The 21,547-nt window shown below is 38.3% G+C and overlaps 2 protein-coding genes across 9 annotated transcripts in view; both read right to left on the bottom strand.

Annotated features, from left to right (window-relative positions):
* Nucleotides 1-21,547, bottom strand: part of PARP4 (poly(ADP-ribose) polymerase family member 4) — a 346,684-nt gene that overhangs the window by 168,058 nt on the left and 157,079 nt on the right. The gene's annotated exons all lie outside the window — the stretch shown is intronic.
* On the bottom strand, nucleotides 4,403-13,210 carry LOC149470232 (uncharacterized). Its single transcript, XM_089666197.1, has 2 exons — nucleotides 13,046-13,210; nucleotides 4,403-7,931 (listed from the first exon to the last, which is right to left on the bottom strand). Exon 2 carries the CDS (start codon nucleotides 7,927-7,929, stop codon nucleotides 5,212-5,214), a length of 2,718 nt encoding a protein of 905 aa, XP_089522323.1. The 5' UTR covers nucleotides 7,930-7,931; nucleotides 13,046-13,210; the 3' UTR covers nucleotides 4,403-5,211.

The following is a 21,547-nucleotide window of genomic DNA, read 5'->3' as shown; positions in this document are numbered from 1 at the left end:
TTACCTTGGCTCTTTGAATCACTTTCACTAGAAAATGTTTCACCCGCAGATCTAGAAAAACAGCCGTCATGACCGGTCATGAATATATAGTGCTGGTAATGTAATGACATTTCCTGAAAGGTGCACAGCACCCTACTTCTACTATATGGCATGGACACATTTATATTCTGTACTACATAATAAGGGAGTTATATAGTCCACATGCTGGCGGTGAAGAATCCCTACATTTCATTGGCAGGGCCCTGCCACTTCAACTACAGATGGCGGATATCAAATGGAGATATTACCACGTTCACTAAGTTTATTTCCTAATATAATTATAGACATGACTGTCTCTATATAAGACCTTACCACCCATTGTGCCTACTAGTGCCCTTTTTTTGAATCATCAATAATTTTTTCTGAGTGTTATATAGCACAGCCTTATGCCATTAAGCCTGCATTAGTAGTTTCAATTTTCACTGCATATGTCTCTTATTGGTCATTGCCCTAATTGGATGTTTATGTATAACATCGGGTTCCTGTATCAATCCTTAACTGGTACTTATGTATATTTTATTGCATGTCTGATATATAGCCTATTATGGTACAATTTTTTGAATACATTCCCTACATGGTGGTGTTACCTATGTGTCAGTGCTGCTCATGTATTAGACCAAGTGTCATTACATTTACAGCATTATATATTCATGACCGGTCATGACGTCTGTTTTTAACTATATTTTGGTTTTAGGTCATACTTTTCTGTATGGTCTCATTTTGTGGTGATGGCTAACTGAGGTATTCACCTAATTGTCTATATTTGCATTTTCTGTAATAAAGCATAATTTTTGAGAAATTTTTGGGTATCGCTTTCTGTTCATGATGTAACCGCTTTTCTTGTGAATCCCTTTTCACATCCCCCCTTTTGAGGACTGGAATGCTGGCCTGGGTCAAGAACCTTCATGGCAATGTAGCAGTGACCCCTGGTGGAGACAGCGACATACTTCCTGGAGGATGGTTGGGGTAATACCATACTTCCCAGTGATTAAGGAGGACAGCCCCTTATAAGTTATGGATTGTCGCTCACTGGATGGAGAGCCACACAGCGTGGGCAGAGGGTGTTGTGTGGGTTTTGTCTGTGAGTGCTTTAAATGCAAGGCCCAGCCATTCTTGCATTCTCTTTCTATCCAGAGCCAGCAGACACTGATTTAGAGCATGAACTTATGTAACATATCATCTTTGCTCTTTTCTTTCTTTATGCTCTATAATATATGTTTATATTTCTCTGTTAGTGCATTACTTTCTTTGTAAATAAATAAGACCTTACTTCTTTGAGCATTGTGATTATTATTATAGCTAATAGTATAATATATTACTACCATCAATATGGTCAGAGCTTAGCTATATTAGCTAATTATAGGGACCGACAAGATAGTACATATTTCTAATATAAGTAGGGGGATTTCCAAAAAACCACCCTGTTGTGGACCTTTTGAATTATGTCTCAAAAATATGACTTTATCAAGACATAATACTATATGGCAAACAGCTCAGTATAGCCGGATGCTAAGAGTTAATTTTGTCTTGGTTGAACCATCAAGGATTCTAGTTAAGAAATGGAGAATGGGGGAAGTGAGTCTTTTCCAAGACAATAAGACTGTTTTGACTGTCAACAAGGACTATTTGTATATTGAGGTTGAGAAGAATGCATATACAGAAAGTCAAACAAATAGCCAGATAGGACTTCGACTTTCAAACATTTTAACAATAATGAGACGGGAACTCAACTGGTTGAAAGCTTAACCAAAACGTGCAGAGTGTGATGAACCAACAGACCTCTGAAACTATTACAATATACTATTGTTCACCAAGGGTGAAAGCATTAACAGTTGTTTACCATGAGTCCAACACAAGGGCCAGGCAAACAGAAAGTTTTTTTTTCCTACACATAGAAAATGTTGATTCTAAAACAAAGAGGTGAAATTTAGGACATTTAAGTCTAAAAGTTGACTGTATATAAAGTCTAAAAGTTGACTGTATATAATTACAAAAATATATTACAAAAACATATTATAAATGAGATGTTATGGATTTTACACACCACTAAATATTCAGAAATGGGAACTATATATCACTAACTTGAGTATTGAGATGATGGGAAGTAAGATGTATTATAAACTAGCATTAGTTACATGTCTTATCAGGAAACAAACAGGATGGTATTTCAAGAAGGAATAACTGAATATACACCTATATTCCATGGTCCCTATTTAGAATATCATAGGTATGATCACTTATATCTGGAAAAAGACGTATATTTGATTCCTGAAATTACCTTAAGATTCCACCCAAGGTATGAGTCATCTCAAATACTCAAATTGTTCTATGATACATGACCGCCACCTGGCGGGCAGGTGAGAAATAGCTTATGTACACACATTTCTCAACTAGCCAATCAGGAAGCCTGGTGGGAAGGTATCTTAGAACAATGGATTAGTGGATATAAAAGCCTTTGTACCTTTAACAGAAAGGAACCTCATCAAGAAAAAGCTCAAGAAGAGACCTCATCAAAAGAAGACCCTGACATCTGAAGAAGATCTCTGCTGAATAACTACTCTTTCATACTTTCAAACTTCCTAAAACTTTAACTAAATTTCTAAACCTCTAACCTTATAACTTCCTACATTCTCCCCTACTGAATATCTATCACTTGCCCTATAATATCAGTCTAAAGGCGTTCCACTGCCAGCTAAATCCACGGGAGAGTTGCCTAGTCTGAATTCCGGGTGTGGTGAGATGTTTATTTGATTTTGTATTACCTATTTTCTCCGTTGTGTGGAATCATAGAATTACCTTAGTGTATCACAACAATATTGGGTAGTTAGATATACAGTTGCAAGAAAAAGTATGTGAACCCCTTGGGATTACGTGGAGTTTTGCATGAATTGGGCATAAAATGTGCTCTGAACGTCATCTAAGTCACAACAATAGAAGAACACAGTCTGCTGAACATAATACTACACAAACATTAGATGTTGCCATGGTTTAATTGCACATAACATGTAAACATTCACAGTGCAGGGAGGAAAAAGTATGTGAGACCCTAGCTTAATGACTTCTCCCAGAGCTAATTGGAGCCAGGAGTGAGCCAACCTTGACTCCAATCAGTGTGATGATATTGGATGTGTTGCTGACAGCTGTCCTGCCCTTAAAAAACACACACCTGTTTTGGGTTTACTGCTTTCAAGAAGCACTGTCTGATGTGAACCATGTCTCGCAGAAAAGAGCTCTTAGGAGACCTACGATCAAGAATTGTTGACTTGCATGAAGCTGGAAAGGGTTACATAAGTATCTCCAAAAGCCCTGATGTTCATGTGTCCATGGTAAGACAGACTGTCTACAAATGGAGAAAGTTTAGCACTGTTGCTACTCTCCCTAGGCGTGGTTGTCCTGTAAAAATGACTGCAAGAGCACAGCGCAGAATGCTGCATGAGGTAAAGAAGAATCCCAGAGTGTCAGCTAAAGACCTACAGAAATCTCTGGCACATGCTAACATTTTTGTTGACACCTCTACAATAAGGAAAACATTAAACAAGAATGGAGTACATGGGAGGACACCACGGAGGAAGCCATTGCTGTCCAAAAAGAATATTGCAGCACGTTTGAAGTTTGCAAAAGAGCACCTGGATGTTCCACAGCACTACTGGCAAAATATACTGTGGACAGATGAAACCAAGATTGAGTTGTTTGGGAAGAACACACAACACTATGTGTGGAGAAAAAAAGGCCCAGCACACCAACATCAAAACCTCATCCCCACTTTAAAACATGGTGGAGGGAGCATCACGGTTTGGGGCTGCTTTGCTGCCTCAGGGCCTGGACGGATTGTTGTCATCGATGGGAAAATGAATTCCAGAGTTTATCAAGACATTTTGCAGGAAAACGTACGACCATCTGTCCGCCAACTGAAGCTCCACAGAGGATGGGTGATGCAACAGGACAATGACCCAAAGCATACAAGTAATTCAACAAAACAATGGCTGCAACAGCACAGAATACGCCTTCTGGAGTGGCCCAGTCAGAGTCCTGACCTCAACCCGATTGAAATGCTGTGGCATGACCTTGAGAGAGCGATTCACACCAGACATCCCAAGAATATTGCTACACTGAAACAGTTTTGTGAAGAGGAGTGGTCCAAAATTACTCCAGATCGTTGTGCAGGTCTGATCTGCAACTACAGGAAACGTTTGGTTGAGGTTATTGCTGCCAAAGAAGGGTGTTAGATTTCCAGAGTTATGAAAAAACTCTATTAATATTTCTAGGTTCTTGTAGATGGTTGTGGGAAGAAATCCTTCTGAAAACCAGGTCAGTATGAGCAGTGTGACTTTATTTGATCACACACCAAAAATACAAAGTCAATAAAAAACAGTAAATTCAGACATATGTAGCTTAAAATGAAATAAAAATAAAGAATAAATTGCCTTGGATATTAGGAAATAATGTAGTTCCTTTGCATATCTTAGATAGAAGTTTTCTTGGCCTAGTTTAAGAAATGACCATGTGAGATTCAATTTCTTTTGTTCTTTGTCCAAGCATGTGCTTTGAGTAAGAGTGTGTGAAAAGAATGTCTCTGTGTGTGTGAGTGAATGAAGTGAAGTGTAGTCTATCTGAGAAACTTCTGCCTCGTTGTTTGAAAAGCTGCATACTTAAAATGCATGAGAAATTAGATCCTCCCATTAAGCTTTGTTTCAAATTCGCGGGCTTCTAAACCACTCCCATAATCAACTCCTAGTTTGAATAGAAACAGATGTTCCCATTCAAACCACCAAGTCATTATCATGATTGACATACAGATTATGAGAAAGGTTTCTGAAGTTCTTATATTACATACAACTGTCAAAATCCATGATTTATGACTACAATTTAAACTCTCAGACTCATTAAACGAATTCACAGTATGGTATACATTACATGAGTATTTTAAAAGAAAACATGACTTCAAACCTCTACTGATTACCTAGACTCAAACACAAATAATTCACATCTGACCACTCTAATACAAAACCTCCCATTCACATCCAATTAATAGGGAATATATATATTCTGCCAGCATATATTTCAAAAACTACTAAAGACCGAATTAAAGTTTGGATATTAAAAAATTAATATTACATTCCCCTCTGAAATATGAAATTCATATTAATTTATAACAAGCACACATCATTTATATCACAAACACTCAGGTTTTGATTTAGTAATCTCAAATGTATCATTATTTGTAACTGAGTCAGCATAACCAGAAAGTAGTTTCCTCTGAAGTATATCTTGTAATAGATTATCTCCTTTCCTAATTTCACTTCTAATTCGCTTATAGAAACTGTTCATTTTACACATCAAACATAATTGAAATATAATACATAATATGATAATAATAAAAATAATTATTACAGGATGTAATAAAATATTTCCTGCTGCAGATGCAATTGAAGTTTTTCCCAACATTGATACAGTACGTTTAAATTTTGACCACCAAGAATGACCTGAAAATTCAGACCATTCATGTTCTATATCTTTTAAACTCCCTTGTTCATGTTTAAATAATATTTCTGCTTTTTGAAGTTCATCTGATAATGCTATCAGTAAACCTTCATCTTTTTGAATAACATTTGCCCAATCTCTCCATGGGAATTCATCCACTTGAGATATATTGTACTGTATGGGAAGAGCACTTATATTTTTCATAAGCATGTTTGTTAAATTCATTCTCATCCCATTAACACTTATTGCTGAAATATCTCCTTCTATACAGAACAAACCTCGACTTAAGTTTTCTGTATGTGTACAAGAAGAGAAGAAGGATTGAACCCTTTCTGAGTTAGACATAACTTGAAAACAAACTTTCTTTTTATCTACAATTGAGATTAACTCAGAAGTGGTTTTAACCTTTTCTATCCTTGCTGAACATAGAGTATGGTTATGGTAACAAGAATGAAATATACCTTTGTCTTGATTAGGTAGACAAATCACTTTAGACTGAAATTGTAAACATGAAGACAGATCTAATTGTTCTAACTCAAAATTATTATCAGTAAATGCAAAATCTGTATATTGCAGATGATAATATAGTAACTGTGTGTTGCTAACTGGTAATCCCAAGACAGTGATTGGAACCAACATTTGTTCTTTTCCTGCTACAGGAATCATTGAAGAACTATAACATATGTTCTGATAACATCCAATCCACTTATTTACCCACAGATCAGTATGGTTTATGGCATATACATACTCTCTTGGTAAATTTTGTACAATACCTATAGGAGTTATTCCACTTTGAAAAGCTTGAGCTATTATTTTAAAATTTGTGGAATATTCCATCTGAATTTCTAAACATGCTCTGGCTATATGGGAATGCTGTTCACTTGACATTAAATTAAGAGTAATATTCTCTAAGTGTAATATAGATGGACCCATAATATTGGCTGTTTTAATCACCATATTTTCCAATATTTGATTCAAGTTTCTTTGTACTTTAATACTATTGCTTCCCACTAAACCGGCTGTCTCGAGATCAGACTTTAGTGTACTAATGTCCATGCTATTTGTAATACTACCAATAGAACCTATTCCTCCTAAAATACCTTCAACTATACCACGTTTATTCCTGTGAGGATTCCTAATATCAGTACCAAACCATCTTTCAATACCTAATTCCATGTTAACCAGATGTTCTTTACATTGTGGAAACCTTGTTGAGATTTTCCATTCTGAAATGTTAAAGTTCCACACTATAATAACAAACTTTCCTTCTCTCAACAGAAGTTTGGTCTGGAAATGGTTAATTTGGAAGGGACTGGCTGGAATAAATTTCTTATCCGTACACTGCGTTCTTTTAGGGGATAGTACAATTACATTTGTATTTACACATTTCTTTGGATAATTTTCTATTGATATGCAGCATTCATATATACCTGTATCATTAATTGATATAGTGTTTTGATAATACACAAAGTTATCATTATCCCAGTTCAAATTACCAAAAATACTTTTATGGATAACATCAGTTTTATCATGAAGAAAACTTCCCAAAAATTCACCATTCCTTTTCCAAGTTAATAATGAATTTTGAGGTAGGTGTATTTGTATATTACACATCAAATTCAGATTATCCTTTCCTTCTACAAGTCTTAATGATTGAGGAGATATTTTTATCTCTGGGACAATCAAATCTACCACAGTAACAATTACTTTGACTTTAGTTTGAACCAAAGCTCTTGTCACTTGGAAATCCCATATTTTCACTATGTCCTCTTTTTCATTACCATTTATATTCAAATGTTCAGGATCAAGAAAGTGTGAATAACTTTGTAATTGATACCAAATATCTGTTTTAGAACTTCCTATATTTCCAGTATTTAACATGTCTATGGAAATATCTCCTGACCAAATAGTAGGTTCATTTCCCTTTAAAACTATTAACCAGTATCCCATATCGGATAAATTACATTCAAAGTTACTAGTTTCGTTATTGATCCTATAAAATCCTTGCATTTTAACAAATTTTGATTTAGACTCTATTTTAGCTCTAACTTCAATATCATTATTATGAACGAAATACAATTCCGAACAACAAGTTCTCCCATAACCTATGCACATATATCCTAGCAAGTCTTCAGCTGTATTAATGTTACTGTCTTTAGGAAAAAATCTTTTGTTCCTAATAAGTGTAGGGTCTTTCTTATGTAGGGCTTCAGTCTTGTTAACTTCTGCATTGCTGGAAAAGTTTATGTTGTAGATTACTAATATTGTCATTGTCACTAAGAAAAAAATCAATCCTGTAATAAGTCTTTTCTTTCTACTGCTTTGATTTTCCTTATGTTCTTTTGTTGTAATGTTTATTTTTCTGTGGAATCTGCGATGCTTTGTTTCTTCCGGATTATTGAAATCCATGTCTGCAAAAGAAATGCAGTATCATTATCTCGGTATAAACAATTTGCATTGGTCACTGTGCATCCACATTGTTTGTTGTCTGCGCGCATTTTTTACTGAATTAAGAGGTCTTTGCACTTGTACCATTACTCCTTGAACATCCAAAATATCAAATGGACCTTCCCAGTTGCTTTGCCATGGTCCAGTTTTTCTGAAAGTTTTTACCATTACTTGTCCTCCTTTTTCGAACTTAGAAGAATGTGGAGGAACCATTTTTTGCATGCGAGTAGCTGCATGTGGTACAATAGTGTTCAGATTGTCTTGCAACATCTGTAACCACTTTGTTTTTTCTATTGCCTCTTTTTGCGGCGTTGACAAAAACGGTTCATGGGGAAAAACAATACGCATTTTCCTTCCTGTCATTAACTCAAAAGGAGAATACTGTGTTGCAGAAGATGTTGTACTTCTGACACTCATCAGAACCAATGGTACAGCATCAACCCAAGTATTTCCTCTGTCTAATAACATTTTTGCAATCCTTGATTTAACAGTCCTATTCATTCTTTCCACAATACCTGCAGATTGTGGATGATAGGGCACATGAAATCTCTGTTGTATACCCAAGATTTTACACATTGCCTGCATTATTTTACCTGTGAAGTGGGTTCCTCTGTCACTACTGAGGTTTGTTGGCATACCCCAGACTGGAAAAACATGATTAATTAGCATTTTAGCAGTTGTTAATGCATCATCTTTGCGAACAGGCAAGATTTCAATCCATTTCGAGAAAACATCAACTACAACTAAAGCATACCTGTACCCATTTTTACCTGTAGGTAACGGTCCTATATAGTCTAGTTGTAATGTGGACCATGGTCCATCTGCTGGAGGAGTTCTTTGTAATGGAGGTTTTTGACCCTTTGGTCGAGGATTCACTTGAGCACAGATTAGACAAGATTGAACTACACTGTCTACTGTTTCTTCCATTTTGTCCCAGTAAAATTTTTCCTTGAGTATTTCAAGCAATCTTTGTTTACCTATGTGACCTAAGCTTTCGTGATTGTACTTTGTAAATTCTACCTGTAGATGCTGCGGTATAACAGGACGCAGAAACCCGTTTAAGTCATGATACAAAATTCCATATTCACATATAAAGGGAAATTTTGGATCAACCTGAGAAGCAGAAAGAGATGGATCCCTTTTCTGTTCTTCTGCAAAGGAGGGAATCTGTGTGTCTGTCTTCCTAACAACATTAACTGAGACTGGTTCAGACTGAATCACTGGTACTCCATGTAAAGCTGCTTCCTTTGCTAAGAGATCAGCTGTTCTATTGCCTACACTCATCTCATCATTGTCCTTCCTATGAGATGGAATTTTTACAATTGCATAGGCAATAGGATTTTCCTCTGCTAGCTTAAAAATTGATTCAAGTGTCTCTTTGTGCACTAGGACTTTGTTAGATGCATCTACAAAACCTCTACGTTTCCAAATTGGTAAATAATCTGTCAGGGAACGTACAACATATGAACTGTCACTGTAGATCACTAATGGACTTCTGTTCTCTTCCTTGTCTAATGTCAACACAGTTTTTACTGCTTCAAGTTCTGCCCTTTGAGCTGAAAAATGTCCTGGCAATTTGTGCTGTATGGAATAATTACGCTCTGGATACCAAATTGAATATCCACTGTAATAATTACCTGACATACAGTATCTAGAACCATCAACAAATACAGGTTCATCAATTTTCTCTGCCTCTCTACGGAAAAGAGGAGAGGAAGTTTCTTGGACTTCACATAAACATTCATGTTCTAACCCGTTGTATTCCATCAACTGAGGTAGGACATACTTGGCATTATGTTCAACCTGTATTTGCTTAGGTGATAGAGCCAACAACCATTGAGAAAATCTTTGGTTGGAAACTCCAGGAACATTTTTCTCAAAAAGAAACTTCAAAGTGCTATGTGGAGTTTGTAGAATAATTTTGTTGAATCCTACAATATGCTCTGTTGCTTTTACTGCATAATGTACTCCCACAAGTTGTCTGACACAATCATCAAAACCTTTCTCTACTGGAGTAAGCAGACGTGAGAAGTATCCAAGACTTCTCCAGACTCCTCCCTGTTTCTGAATCAAGACAGCTGAGATTGCAGTTTCTGAAGCATGCACTTGCAAAGCAAATGGTGCTTGCTTATCAACAGTAGCCAAAGCTGGAGCTGTTTGCAAATCATTTTTCAACATCTCAAAAGATTTTTGCTGTATTTCTGTCCAGGGACCAAATACATTTTCCTCATTGTACTTCAACAAATCATACAATGGTTTGGCTTTTTCTGCAAATGATTCGATAAAATCTCTAGAGAAATTTACCAAACCCAAAAACTGTCTCAGTGCTTTGAATGTTGTTGGTACAGGAAGTGACGCAATAGACTCAATTCTTTGGACCAATCAAAACTCCAAGAAATTTTACTTCATTTTTCATGAGCTGAACTTTGCGTGTATTCAGCTTGAGACCTTCATCTTGCAGAAGTGTAAACAATTCTGCTAAGAGAGTCCTGTGTTCAGTTTCAGAATTCGTCATAAGCAAGATATCATCTACATATTGAATTAAACAATCAGGTCTAGAAAATTTAGACAAAACATTTGCTAATGCCTGATGAAATATAGATGGAGAAGAATGGAAGCCTTGAGGAAGACGATTGAAACAATACTGGACATTTTTGTGGACAAATGAAAACTTGTATTGGCAACTCTCAGCCAATTTAATACTAAAAAATCCATTTGCAATGTCAAGTACAGAGAACACTTTCGCATTGGCATTTATTTGTGACATGATGTCTGGAGTTTCTGCCACAATGGGTGTACAACTTGGAGTGTATTTGTTTAGCATTCTTAGATCTATCAATAATCTATATGCACTAGGGTCATCACGCTTTGCCACTACCCACAAAGGATTATTAGTAACTGAATTAGCTTTCCTGATGATACCCTGTTCCAAAAATTCTTGTATGATTACTGATACAGGTTCATCAGATTCTGGCGGCAACTTGTATTGTTTTAATGGGGGATGGTCTTTGCCTTGAATATTAACTTCAATATTTTTGAACAGTCCAGCTTCATTTTTACCTTGACTCCACAGTTTTTTGTGTAGTTGTACTAAATGTTTCAATGCTAGATTATCTCCAGTATCTGGCCATTTATAGTCAGCATCAATTGCTTCTGTCAAACAGATGCTACCGACTTCACAATAATCTGCTGGGTCAATTACCATAGGCTTACGATTAGCAGAGCCTTGCCAAACAATGCCATTGGCTAAATCAAGTATCCACCCTCTTTGAGACAAAACATCAGCACCAATAATGTTCTCTGATCCTTGACAATACCAAAAGTCTATCTCCATTTGCGAACATCCTGGTATTTCAAAAGACACATTTTTACATTTTTTAGCTTGAACATCACCTTTTCCATTGAAACCTACAACTGTGCATACTGTTGCATTAGATGGAATTGGTATTTTCATGCCTAAAACACTTATTTGAGCTCCACTATCCAAAAGAATTGAAGATTTCTGTCCATTAATTTTAGCTTTTACATAAGGGCGGCCACACTTGTCCAAGAAAATTGGAGCTACATATTCCAGACAATGGAGTTCAACTTCCTTTTCTTTTGCTAGTCATGGTGAAGGTAATAGTGGCTGTCTTGAAGTATTGGATGAATGTGAGTTGTTCACATTTCCTCCATTACTAATTGACATTTCACTAATCTCTCTGATCAGAGGAGCGTAGGGTGAAGATGACTTAACTTCCTGTGAACGAATTGGAGCTGACGGTTCAGGAGAAATAAGTCCATTTTCTTTACCCAAATTTCTCATCTGAATGTCTTTCAAAAACTTCCTACACTGCCATTTCAAATGCCCTGGTTTTGCACAATAGTAACAAGTGAGTGGTCTTTGATTCCCTTGTCTTACTCTGTCATTCCTGCGGGGGGCAGCATTTCCTGTCTTGAATTTATCCTGACTGTCAGTCTTAGGATAATTATTCTCAATTAAAGCAATTTTTGGTCTTACATTATTTAGCTTTAATTGTCTTCTAATTTTGTCAATAATATAGGCAGCGTCATCCAAATTATCCTTTTCATTAGCAATCAATAAAGATGCTGGATCAAGGTACTTAAATTTTTTTACAAAATCCTTGACCATAGCAGGGGTCTCATCTTGTAAATTAAAAATCATCCTGTATGCCTTAGAAAATCTAATCCTAAAATCATAAGGGTCATCATTAATAGTAGCTCTTAAGGAGTCTAAAATTTCCAAACTAGGTGTCTCCTCTCCTGTTGTGAACAGTAATAACTGTCGTAGTCTATCAGTAGCATTGCTATGGATTTCTATATCATCCTCATTCATGAAAGGAGTCTTGACTAACCTACGAGCCATAAAACTGGGGATCCACAACCCAAAAATGCGATTTCTTTGCTCATCAGTTAATTGAAACCTATCACAAAAATTCTCAAAAACATCGGAATTATGGAATGAATTTTCTCTCATGTTATATGCTGGTATATCCTTCAATATTTTCATTAACTGATCCTGAATCTGTAACTTCAACTTAGATGCTCTAGCTAGTAATTTCTGTCTCTGAACAGTAGTCTCACCGCCTTCCTCATCACCCCTGGGTGAGTCCGGGATAAATGAAGCCTGGGCCGTTTCTGATTGTTTTTTCTTCGACACCACAGCTATTTGCTTATTTTTTAATATTGCAACATTTTGAGATTCAATTTCTTGCTCAAGATGTTCAATATAGGTACAAAAAGTTTCACAGTTTGCACAATTGGATTCAACAGTATCCTGCATGTCTGTACTCTGTAAGACATTTTTGCTATCTGTCTTAACAACACAAACCACATTTTTCTCTGGCAATTCAAACACCATAGAATTGAAAACTCTAACTAGCTTCACAATGTTACGCAATTTTCTTTTCATCTTATTAAACGTAAATCTAGAGCTATCAATATCAACATTAGCCTGCATACATTGATCATACATAGCTTTCCATAAACCAGTATCAGAAGCATGGCTAGTTAAACCTTGAAATTCCAATTTACTTTCATTAGCTAATGAATCAATAAATTCCATTTTTCTACTCACCGAATGTAGTAAATTTCCTCTTTTGTCCTGACTTAGAGACTTTTCTGGTCACCACTTGAATCCTCAGATCTCCACAACCAACGTTTTCCGTTCCAGGTTCTGCAATCTTTCCGAAGCTTAATCAATAGAAATAGTTCATCTCAATCCCCTCTGAAGAAGCGAGGATAAATTGAAAAAACCAGGAAAAATCGAATGGCTGGCACTCACCAATAATGTTAGATTTCCAGAGTTATGAAAAAACTCTATTAATATTTCTAGGTTCTTGTAGATGGTTGTGGGAAGAAATCCTTATGAAAACCAGGTCAGTATGAGCAGTGTGACTTTATTTGATCACACACCAAAAATACAAAGTCAATAAAAAACAGTAAATTCAGACATATGTAGCTTAAAATGAAATAAAAATAAAGAATAAATTGCCTTGGATATTAGGAAATAATGTAGTTCCTTTGCATATCTTAGATAGAAGTTTTCTTGGCCTAGTTTAAGAAATGACCATGTGAGATTCAATTTCTTTTGTTCTTTGTCCAAGCATGTGCTTTGAGTAAGAGTGTGTGAAAAGAATGTCTCTGTGTGTGTGTGAGTGAATGAAGTGAAGTGTAGTCTATCTGAGAAACTTCTGCCTCGTTGTTTGAAAAGCTGCATACTTAAAATGCATGAGAAATTAGATCCTCCCATTAAGCTTTGTTTCAAATTCGCGGGCTTCTAAACCACTCCCATAATCAACTCCTAGTTTGAATAGAAACAGATGTTCCCATTCAAACCACCAAGTCATTATCATGATTGACATACAGATTATGAGAAAGGTTTCTGAAGTTCTTATATTACATACAACTGTCAAAATCCATGATTTATGACTACAATTTAAACTCTCAGACTCATTAAACGAATTCACAGTATGGTATACATTACATGAGTATTTTAAAAGAAAACATGACTTCAAACCTCTACTGATTACCTAGACTCAAACACAAATAATTCACATCTGACCACTCTAATACAAAACCTCCCATTCACATCCAATTAATAGGGAATATATATATTCTGCCAGCATATATTTCAAAAACTACTAAAGACCGAATTAAAGTTTGGATATTAAAAAATTAATATTACAAAGGGTCAACCAGTTATTAAGTCCAAAGGTTCACATACTTTTTCCTCCCTGCACTGTGAATGTTTACATGTTATGTGCAATTAAACCATGGCAACTTCTAATGTTTGTGTAGTATTATGTTCAGCAGACTGTGTTCTTCTATTGTTGTGACTTAGAGGACGTTCAGAGCACATTTTATGCCCAATTCATGCAAAACTCCACGTAATCCCAAGGGGTTCACATACTTTTTCTTGCAACTGTATGTAGAGAGATCCTGTTTTACTGTTAAAAATTGTTTATTGCCATATTATAATTTTTTCATATTTCATAATTTATTGAATATTAATAACCAGAGTATCATATATCAAGGGCTTGCTTCTTGCAATCCTATGCCCACGGCTTGTGAGAAAATGACCTTTGAGATATTCGAAATTATTAATTATTAATAAATTTAATAAATAATCATATCATTTAAAAATTGTGATATTGATGTAATTAGTTAGAAACCTTATTATTGTGTCTTACATTGGTAGGATATATTTTTGATTGTGTGTACCAATATTCATTTATCACCAGTCTTTTGCGTTTTGTGTTAATATATATATAAATTTTGTACATAAATAAATTTTTATATTTATCTATTACAAGGCAAATTTTGTGTGTATGGTACGAAATCATATTGGCTAAAAGAATTCAAGGTATAATAATAAGTGGTGATCAAATTATCAAGGTGTCCAAATTATTGGTTTACTAAATATTTGCCGTATTTTAACGGCTGGAGGCTCTGTAATATTTCATCTAAGGGAAAGGGACACGCCCTTTATAAATAATATATATCCTTACATAAACCACCACAGGATAAATTTGGAGGCGCTGCTGAGAGCCATAGAAATCGTACCATAACACAAAACGCACTGGTGATTGTATATTTGTACACTTGGTCAAACATATATTTTATATCAAAATGGCATCCAGTAATCACGGATCCACCTCTTCCAAGCATAACGAGGAAAATATGGCGGCTCAAGGCATTGAGCAGGAAGCTATGAAGCCAGCTCGGAAAGCTGCCGGTGCTTGGCAGAAGTATGTTGAATGTGAAGTAATAGATTATCTCCGCAAGAGATTAGGTCTGGGGGATAGCAATAATGAATTTGTGGATGAAGAGAAAAAGCAGGCCATGAGCACCTTTGAGGACCTGTTCAACCAAAAGGGCCAGGTTGTTGGGTTTTTAATAGCATTTGCTGGAGCAGAAAGTGATAGAAGCCGTGACAGACTTCTCCTAGAAGCTTGGCCCATGTTATGGTTCATGACCGCTGGAGCTGCCCAGCGGACCATGACTCTAAGGGAAGAGTTGTCAGAGGCCCGCCTCTTGTTAGAAAGCAAAAATCAGGACATTGAGTCTTTGAAAGGGAAGCTTGGTCATGCCGGTATTCGTTTAGACGAATCCGAGAAATATTATGATAAATTGGTCGGAGACTTTCGAAGTGCTCAGGACCTGTATGAGAGAAACTTTCAGGAATTAAAACAACTTCAAGAGAAGTATCAGGACTTAAAAGATGAGGTGGAGTACTTCAGATCAGAGAGGTTATCTCCTGTCAAAATTAAAGTTCACCCAGGGGATAAGCATGACCAGTCAGAACTTACCTTGATAAAATCTGAGCAGAAAACTCTGGAGGAGCAGATTATAAGGTTGACGGCCCAAATAAATTCTGGGGTCCAAAGACGGACCAACCCAGTCAAGCCAGAGGCTGATGAGCGGAGATACCCGCATCACAGCGAAGTATCTGATAGTGAGTCAGGGTCAGAATATAGGTCACCTCCTAAGCTTTCAAGATACACTCCAGAGTGCTCTGAAGAAAAATATGAGGTTTCATATAGGCAGGAAGGGAAATCCCAGGGGTCATTCAGGAGATATGACACCCCAAAGGTCATTAAGTTCCTGAAGGACACTGTTCCTATGTTTTCTAAGAAAGGGTCCCTTGAGATCACCGAACACATGAAAACATATGAACAGACGTTAGAGATTCTGGGCATTAGAGATGACCACACCAAAATAGAATTGCTGCCATGGGTGTTTGGAGAGAAATACCGGCAATTCTTTGAGACCTTGAGGGCCTATTCCAATCAGTCCTGGAGAGAGGTTAAACATAAGTGCCACATGGAATTTGGGCCTTATAAAACTGTAACATCTGCCAAGGCTGCGGCCTACAATTTAAAGTGTGGTCCTCACCAAAGCCCTGCAGAATTTCTGGCTGTCCTCAGAAATGCCTATTTCCTGGCTGAAAAGGATCCCAATCCTAACCAGCCAGAATTCAAGACACTATTCTATGAAGCATTACCTGCTTACATAAAATTGGGACTTGCAAAGGATTACAGAAAGGGATGCTCTCTTGATTGGTTGGTGAGAGAGAGTGACTATTTATTCTCGATCCAACAGTCCAGTGAGGGCGGGATGAAAAGAGAACCTAAAAATAGCCCCAAGATAGTAGCAGCCACTACCGTTTCCCCTCCAAATCCAAATTTGCAGGCAGAGAAGAAATCATATGCGGAAGTAGTCCGTGGGGGTAAAACCAATGGTTCCCCTAGATTTGTACCTCAAACCCAGCAAGTGAAGGAGGTCCATAACTTTGCACCCCAAAACCAGTGGGTGAGAAAGGATAGACAAAAGCCAGGAAACTACGGTAGTGGAAGTGAGAAGAATAAAAAGTATGGTAAGGGTCAGTACAGGGATGAGAATCAAAGGAGTCAATGGTATCCTCAGAGGTTCTATTATCCTCGCCAAAACCAACATGGGAATTTTTATGGGAACCCCAATTTCAACAGGCCCCATAATTACAATAAGAATCCCAATTTTAATAAGAACTCCGACTTCCAAAGATTTCCTCCACGCCAAGAACACCCTCAGGCTCAAAGGGGGGATACAGTACCCCAGGCTCCCTTTAATAACAGGGAGACCCCAAAACCTCAGAAAGAACAATGGCGTCGGGACCAGAGCAGTAGTTCTGACTCTGAGTCTCATTACCAGTCTCGTCCAAAATACAAGCGCAAGTATAGGAAAAGGGAGAATCAACAGAATGACTCCTCTGAGCGTATTGGACAAATAGAGGCACAGGTCAGCAAAATGGCTGAACAAATGGACAGGCTTGTCACTCAATTTCCATCCAATCCTTTTTTAGGAGCAGCTCCTGTGACCAACCAAGGGTCACAGAATTAATAGGCAACCAAGCCTTAAACCAACAGGGGAGAACACTGAGTCGAATGACAGGAGATGTGTGCCCCGTCCCTGACACGCCTACTAATGGAGAAGCTAGTTCTCAGGCAAAGGGGGACCAGTTGTTGGTTATTAATGATTCTCCTGTTTTTCAGTGTCCATCTATTGCCCCTAATATAGTCGCGGCATCGGAAGTCGTCGGGATTGACAAGCCAGACGGAGCACCAACTTCTAGTTGTGCTTCTGTCTTGAGACAGTCCAAGAATCCCACCAGGGAGGATAAGGGTAATGTGTCCACCACATGCGGTGAGATAAGAGCTAGTCATATGTTATTGAAGGGCCCACAGATCTTCAACCACACTAATTTCATGTGTGAGCTGACTGAATCTGATGGGAGATATTATGCCACAGTACAGGTGCAGGATGCCAGTGATCTTCCTATTGTCGGCCTAATAGACACTGGATCCCAAGCAACCATCATGTCACAGGAACATTTTGATAAAGTGGCGAATGTCATGCCCACCAAGCCGAGACTTAAAAGCTTTGACAGCTCATTAATTGGTGTATCCCAATTTTAATAAGAACTATAATTGGGATGGACTTCCTAAAAAGGCTGAACACAATAATTGACTGTGTGAACCAAGTACTGTGGTCACAGGTAAATACCCCGATTAAATATGGGAAACTTAAAACTCCCCATTCCCGACAACACTGCCACCTGGTGGAAGAAAGGCCTGGATCATTAGAAATCCATTTCAGGAACAGCCAACTTCCTGATGTAACGGTTATCAAACCTGATGACCATAACCCTATCAGAAGAGATGAGGAACACATTTTTAGAATTCCCAAAGATAAAATAAAAGATATTTCCCTCCAAGATGACATCCTTACGATATCTTTTCATCAGGAGGATAAACCAAGAAAAGGGGGAGATCACACCCAATTCTTGACAGGTATTGAAAGGGTTAACAGCGACTTGTTTATCCCCATCCGGATAAATGGTCTTAATAGGTCAAAATATGCCAAACTAGATTTGAGACAGGAACACAGCTTTGTAAGCCATGGGCTGATAAAACACCTGACCGAAATGGAAATGATCCGTTTCTCCACACCTCAGCGTCATTGGATTTCAGACTCCCTTGATGACTCTGATGATCACAATTCAATGGCTAGGTGTCTCTTAAACGTCACTGTAGGAAACAAAACAGCCACCCATGTGTTCCTAGTCTTGGATAATCCCCAAACTAAAATTTATTTTGGCAACGATGTATTACATCGCTTTGCAATGCAAGTCGACCTAATTAATGACTGTTTATGGAGTCGACTAAAGGGGGACCCCGAAAAATACCAAAATCTGGACTTAGCTTTAAAATCCCAGCAACAGATGCCTTATGCTGTTGAAGTCCAGGTAGCCCAAAAGATTACAATTCCTAAGGGCATAAATAACTTCATACTCCCCATCCAAGTTAAAAAGGGACATAGACTGAAGGGGTCAGATGCATTAGTATGCCTCTCCCATAAAATGCAGGGGGAGGGACTGAACATTACACACACGCCCCTAGTCAACACACATCAATCCCCGATGTACATTTACGTACATAATCTGTCCAATCAGGACATCGTCTTACCCAAAGAGACCCTTATTGGTCTAGCGGTAGAGACTGAATATTACACCTTTGGGGTCACTAACCAGGTGATTGGACTCATCCCCGATGAATATTTGTCGGAGGAACAATTAATTGAACAAACATTCCATTCATTACCAGAGGGTATTTTCACCATAGAGTCCATTTATCCATTCGATTCTAAAGATGGCACCTGTCGAATCGAAGAGACATCAATTGTCTTTGATCACCCAATCAAAGAACAAGAGTACCCCAAAGAACCTGGATGGCAGGAGAACACACACACACATCACATACCCAATGACCTCACCACAAAACTTGAAGAGGCATATGAGATAGGTCAGCCGGAAAGCTTTCCTGGATTCAAGGAGTTAGTGGAAGAGATGGTGGCCCTCGCCGATGCGTGTTCCAATGATCTCGACCGACAATTGCTCCGAGAGCTTCTCCTTGAATTCCAAGAAATCTTTGCCAAGGATTCTTACGATTGTGGGACTACTGACCTACACATCGCTAGGATCCAAACAGATCCAGATGCCCCACCAGTATTTGTAAGACAGTATAGGTTACCATTAGCTTCCTATGAATCTCTAGCTGAAATTATCAGGAAGTTACATGAAAGGGGTATAATTCGGCCCATCCACAGCTCCTACAACCACACGATCCTGGGTATTTTAAAACCCAATGGACAATGGCGTTTGTGCGCTGACCTCCGTCAGCTGAACAAACGTGTGTACATGTCAGGATGGCCTGTCCCATACATAGACCAATGTCTAGCCCAGCTCCAAGGATCCCAAGTTTTCACAGCCTTGGATTGTGCACAGGGGTATTGGACCATAAAGGTGAGTGAGGAAGACCAATACAAACTGGCTTTCAGTTTTGGGAATCGACAATATTGTTGGGTGAGAATGCCTTTCGGATTCATAAATTCCGGACATGAATTTGCTGTGTTCATGCACAAGGCCATGCCAGACGCCTTCGAAAGGGGGACGTTGGCATATGTGGACGATATCCTGATCAAAAGTACTGATATGGCCAAACACATTACAGAACTTCGGCATGTCCTGGGCCAATTAAAAGCAGCAGGAGTTAAACTGTCCTTATAAAAAGCCCAGTGGTGTCGCACGAAGGTAAACTTCCTAGGCCATGAAGTTACTGCTGAAGGTTTGAACCCACAAAAGAAGAAAGTTGAGGCGGTTATGAACTGTAAAGTCCCTACTAACCTTAAAGAATTGAGATCATTCCTAGGTATGGTAAACTACTCGCGTAAGTTTATTGATAATTACGCCGAGATAAGCAAGCCACTGCTTCACCTACTGAAGAAGGATGTCGAATGGTCGTGGGGTAAGAAACAGGAGGACGCCATGAAGGAATTAAAGGAACGTCTCACACAAGCCCCGTGTCTCGGATATCCCGAAGGGGGTAAAAATTTCTATCTAGAGACAGGGTTTACGCAGGTAAGTATGAGTTCTGTTCTTTACCAGAAACGTGATGATGTCAGTAAGGTGATTGCCTATGCCAGTAAAACTTTGTCCCCGGTTGAAGTAAAGTTCAGTGACTGTGAAAAAGCTCTATTGTCCACCGTGTGGGCATTACAGAATTTCCGCAGTTACATTCAGGGAGAGAGAATCATCGTTGAAACGGCACACCAGCCTTTACAGTATTTAAAGAGTGAACGTATCAAGGGAGGAAATGTGTCTAATAGCCGCATCACTGCTTGGACTTTGTCGTTGCAAGGGTGGCCTCTTGAAATTCGGTACAAACAGAACAAGGAAAGTCCAGTAGCCCAGGGCCTAGCCGAGCTCCATGATTGTTCCGCAACTACGCCTGCTATGGAGGGCCCGGACACTGACTTTCTGGAAGAACAACTGTTCTCTCCCTACAAGGTTTACAATGAAGAATACTGTAAACAGCTGCCGTGTGTATATGTGGATGGTTGTGCTTTTCATCACAAGGATGGGGAACAGCTCCAACTAGTGGCAGGTATTGGAATCGTTTGGACCCAAGGTGTCACCCCAATCTCTGTGGGATACAAACTTGGACCAAAAAGCAGTCAGGTTGCTGAACTTACTGCAATCCTTAGAGCAGTTGAGATGGCTATAGAGTTCAACATCAGAGAGTGTGCCATCATAACCGATTCCAATTATGTCAGGAATAGTTTTGTGGAGTATTTCCCTAGGTGGAAGCGAAACAACATGAACAAGAGTAATCACAAACCCGTGAAACATGGTAAGCTCTTTTGTCACATCGATGAACTGGTAAGGTCCAATGATCTCACCCTGCACTTCAAGAAGACCAAAGGCCACTCCAAGGTTCTAGGTGCCGAGAAAGAAGGGAACGATCTGGCCGATTCTCTAGCCAAGGAAGGAGCAATCACCGGTGAACTGTTAGACATTGACCAATTTTTAGGTACCGTACAGGTTGAAGCTGTCACCAGGCAACAGGCCAGAACAGCTGGTGATCCGAATGCATTACAGTGGAGTCACGATTTTCCTAGTGAGGATTTAATTACTGCCCAAAAAGAAGACCCAATAATTGGCTTGTTTTATAGTCATATAGAAGATCCCAACCAAAATCCC

Source organism: Staurois parvus, unplaced genomic scaffold (genome assembly GCF_062004578.1).
Source record: "Staurois parvus isolate SC_StPar_1 unplaced genomic scaffold, SC_StPar_1.0 ptg000050l, whole genome shotgun sequence".
NCBI classification, from domain to species: domain Eukaryota; kingdom Metazoa; phylum Chordata; class Amphibia; order Anura; family Ranidae; genus Staurois; species Staurois parvus.
This window is presented reverse-complemented; position numbering and strand designations above follow the sequence as displayed.

Bases quoted from the DNA above. Each gene is read 5' to 3' on its own strand.
- LOC149470232 (XM_089666197.1), bottom strand. From the start codon at position 7,929: ATGGATTTCAATAATCCGGAAGAAACAAAGCATCGCAGATTCCACAGA.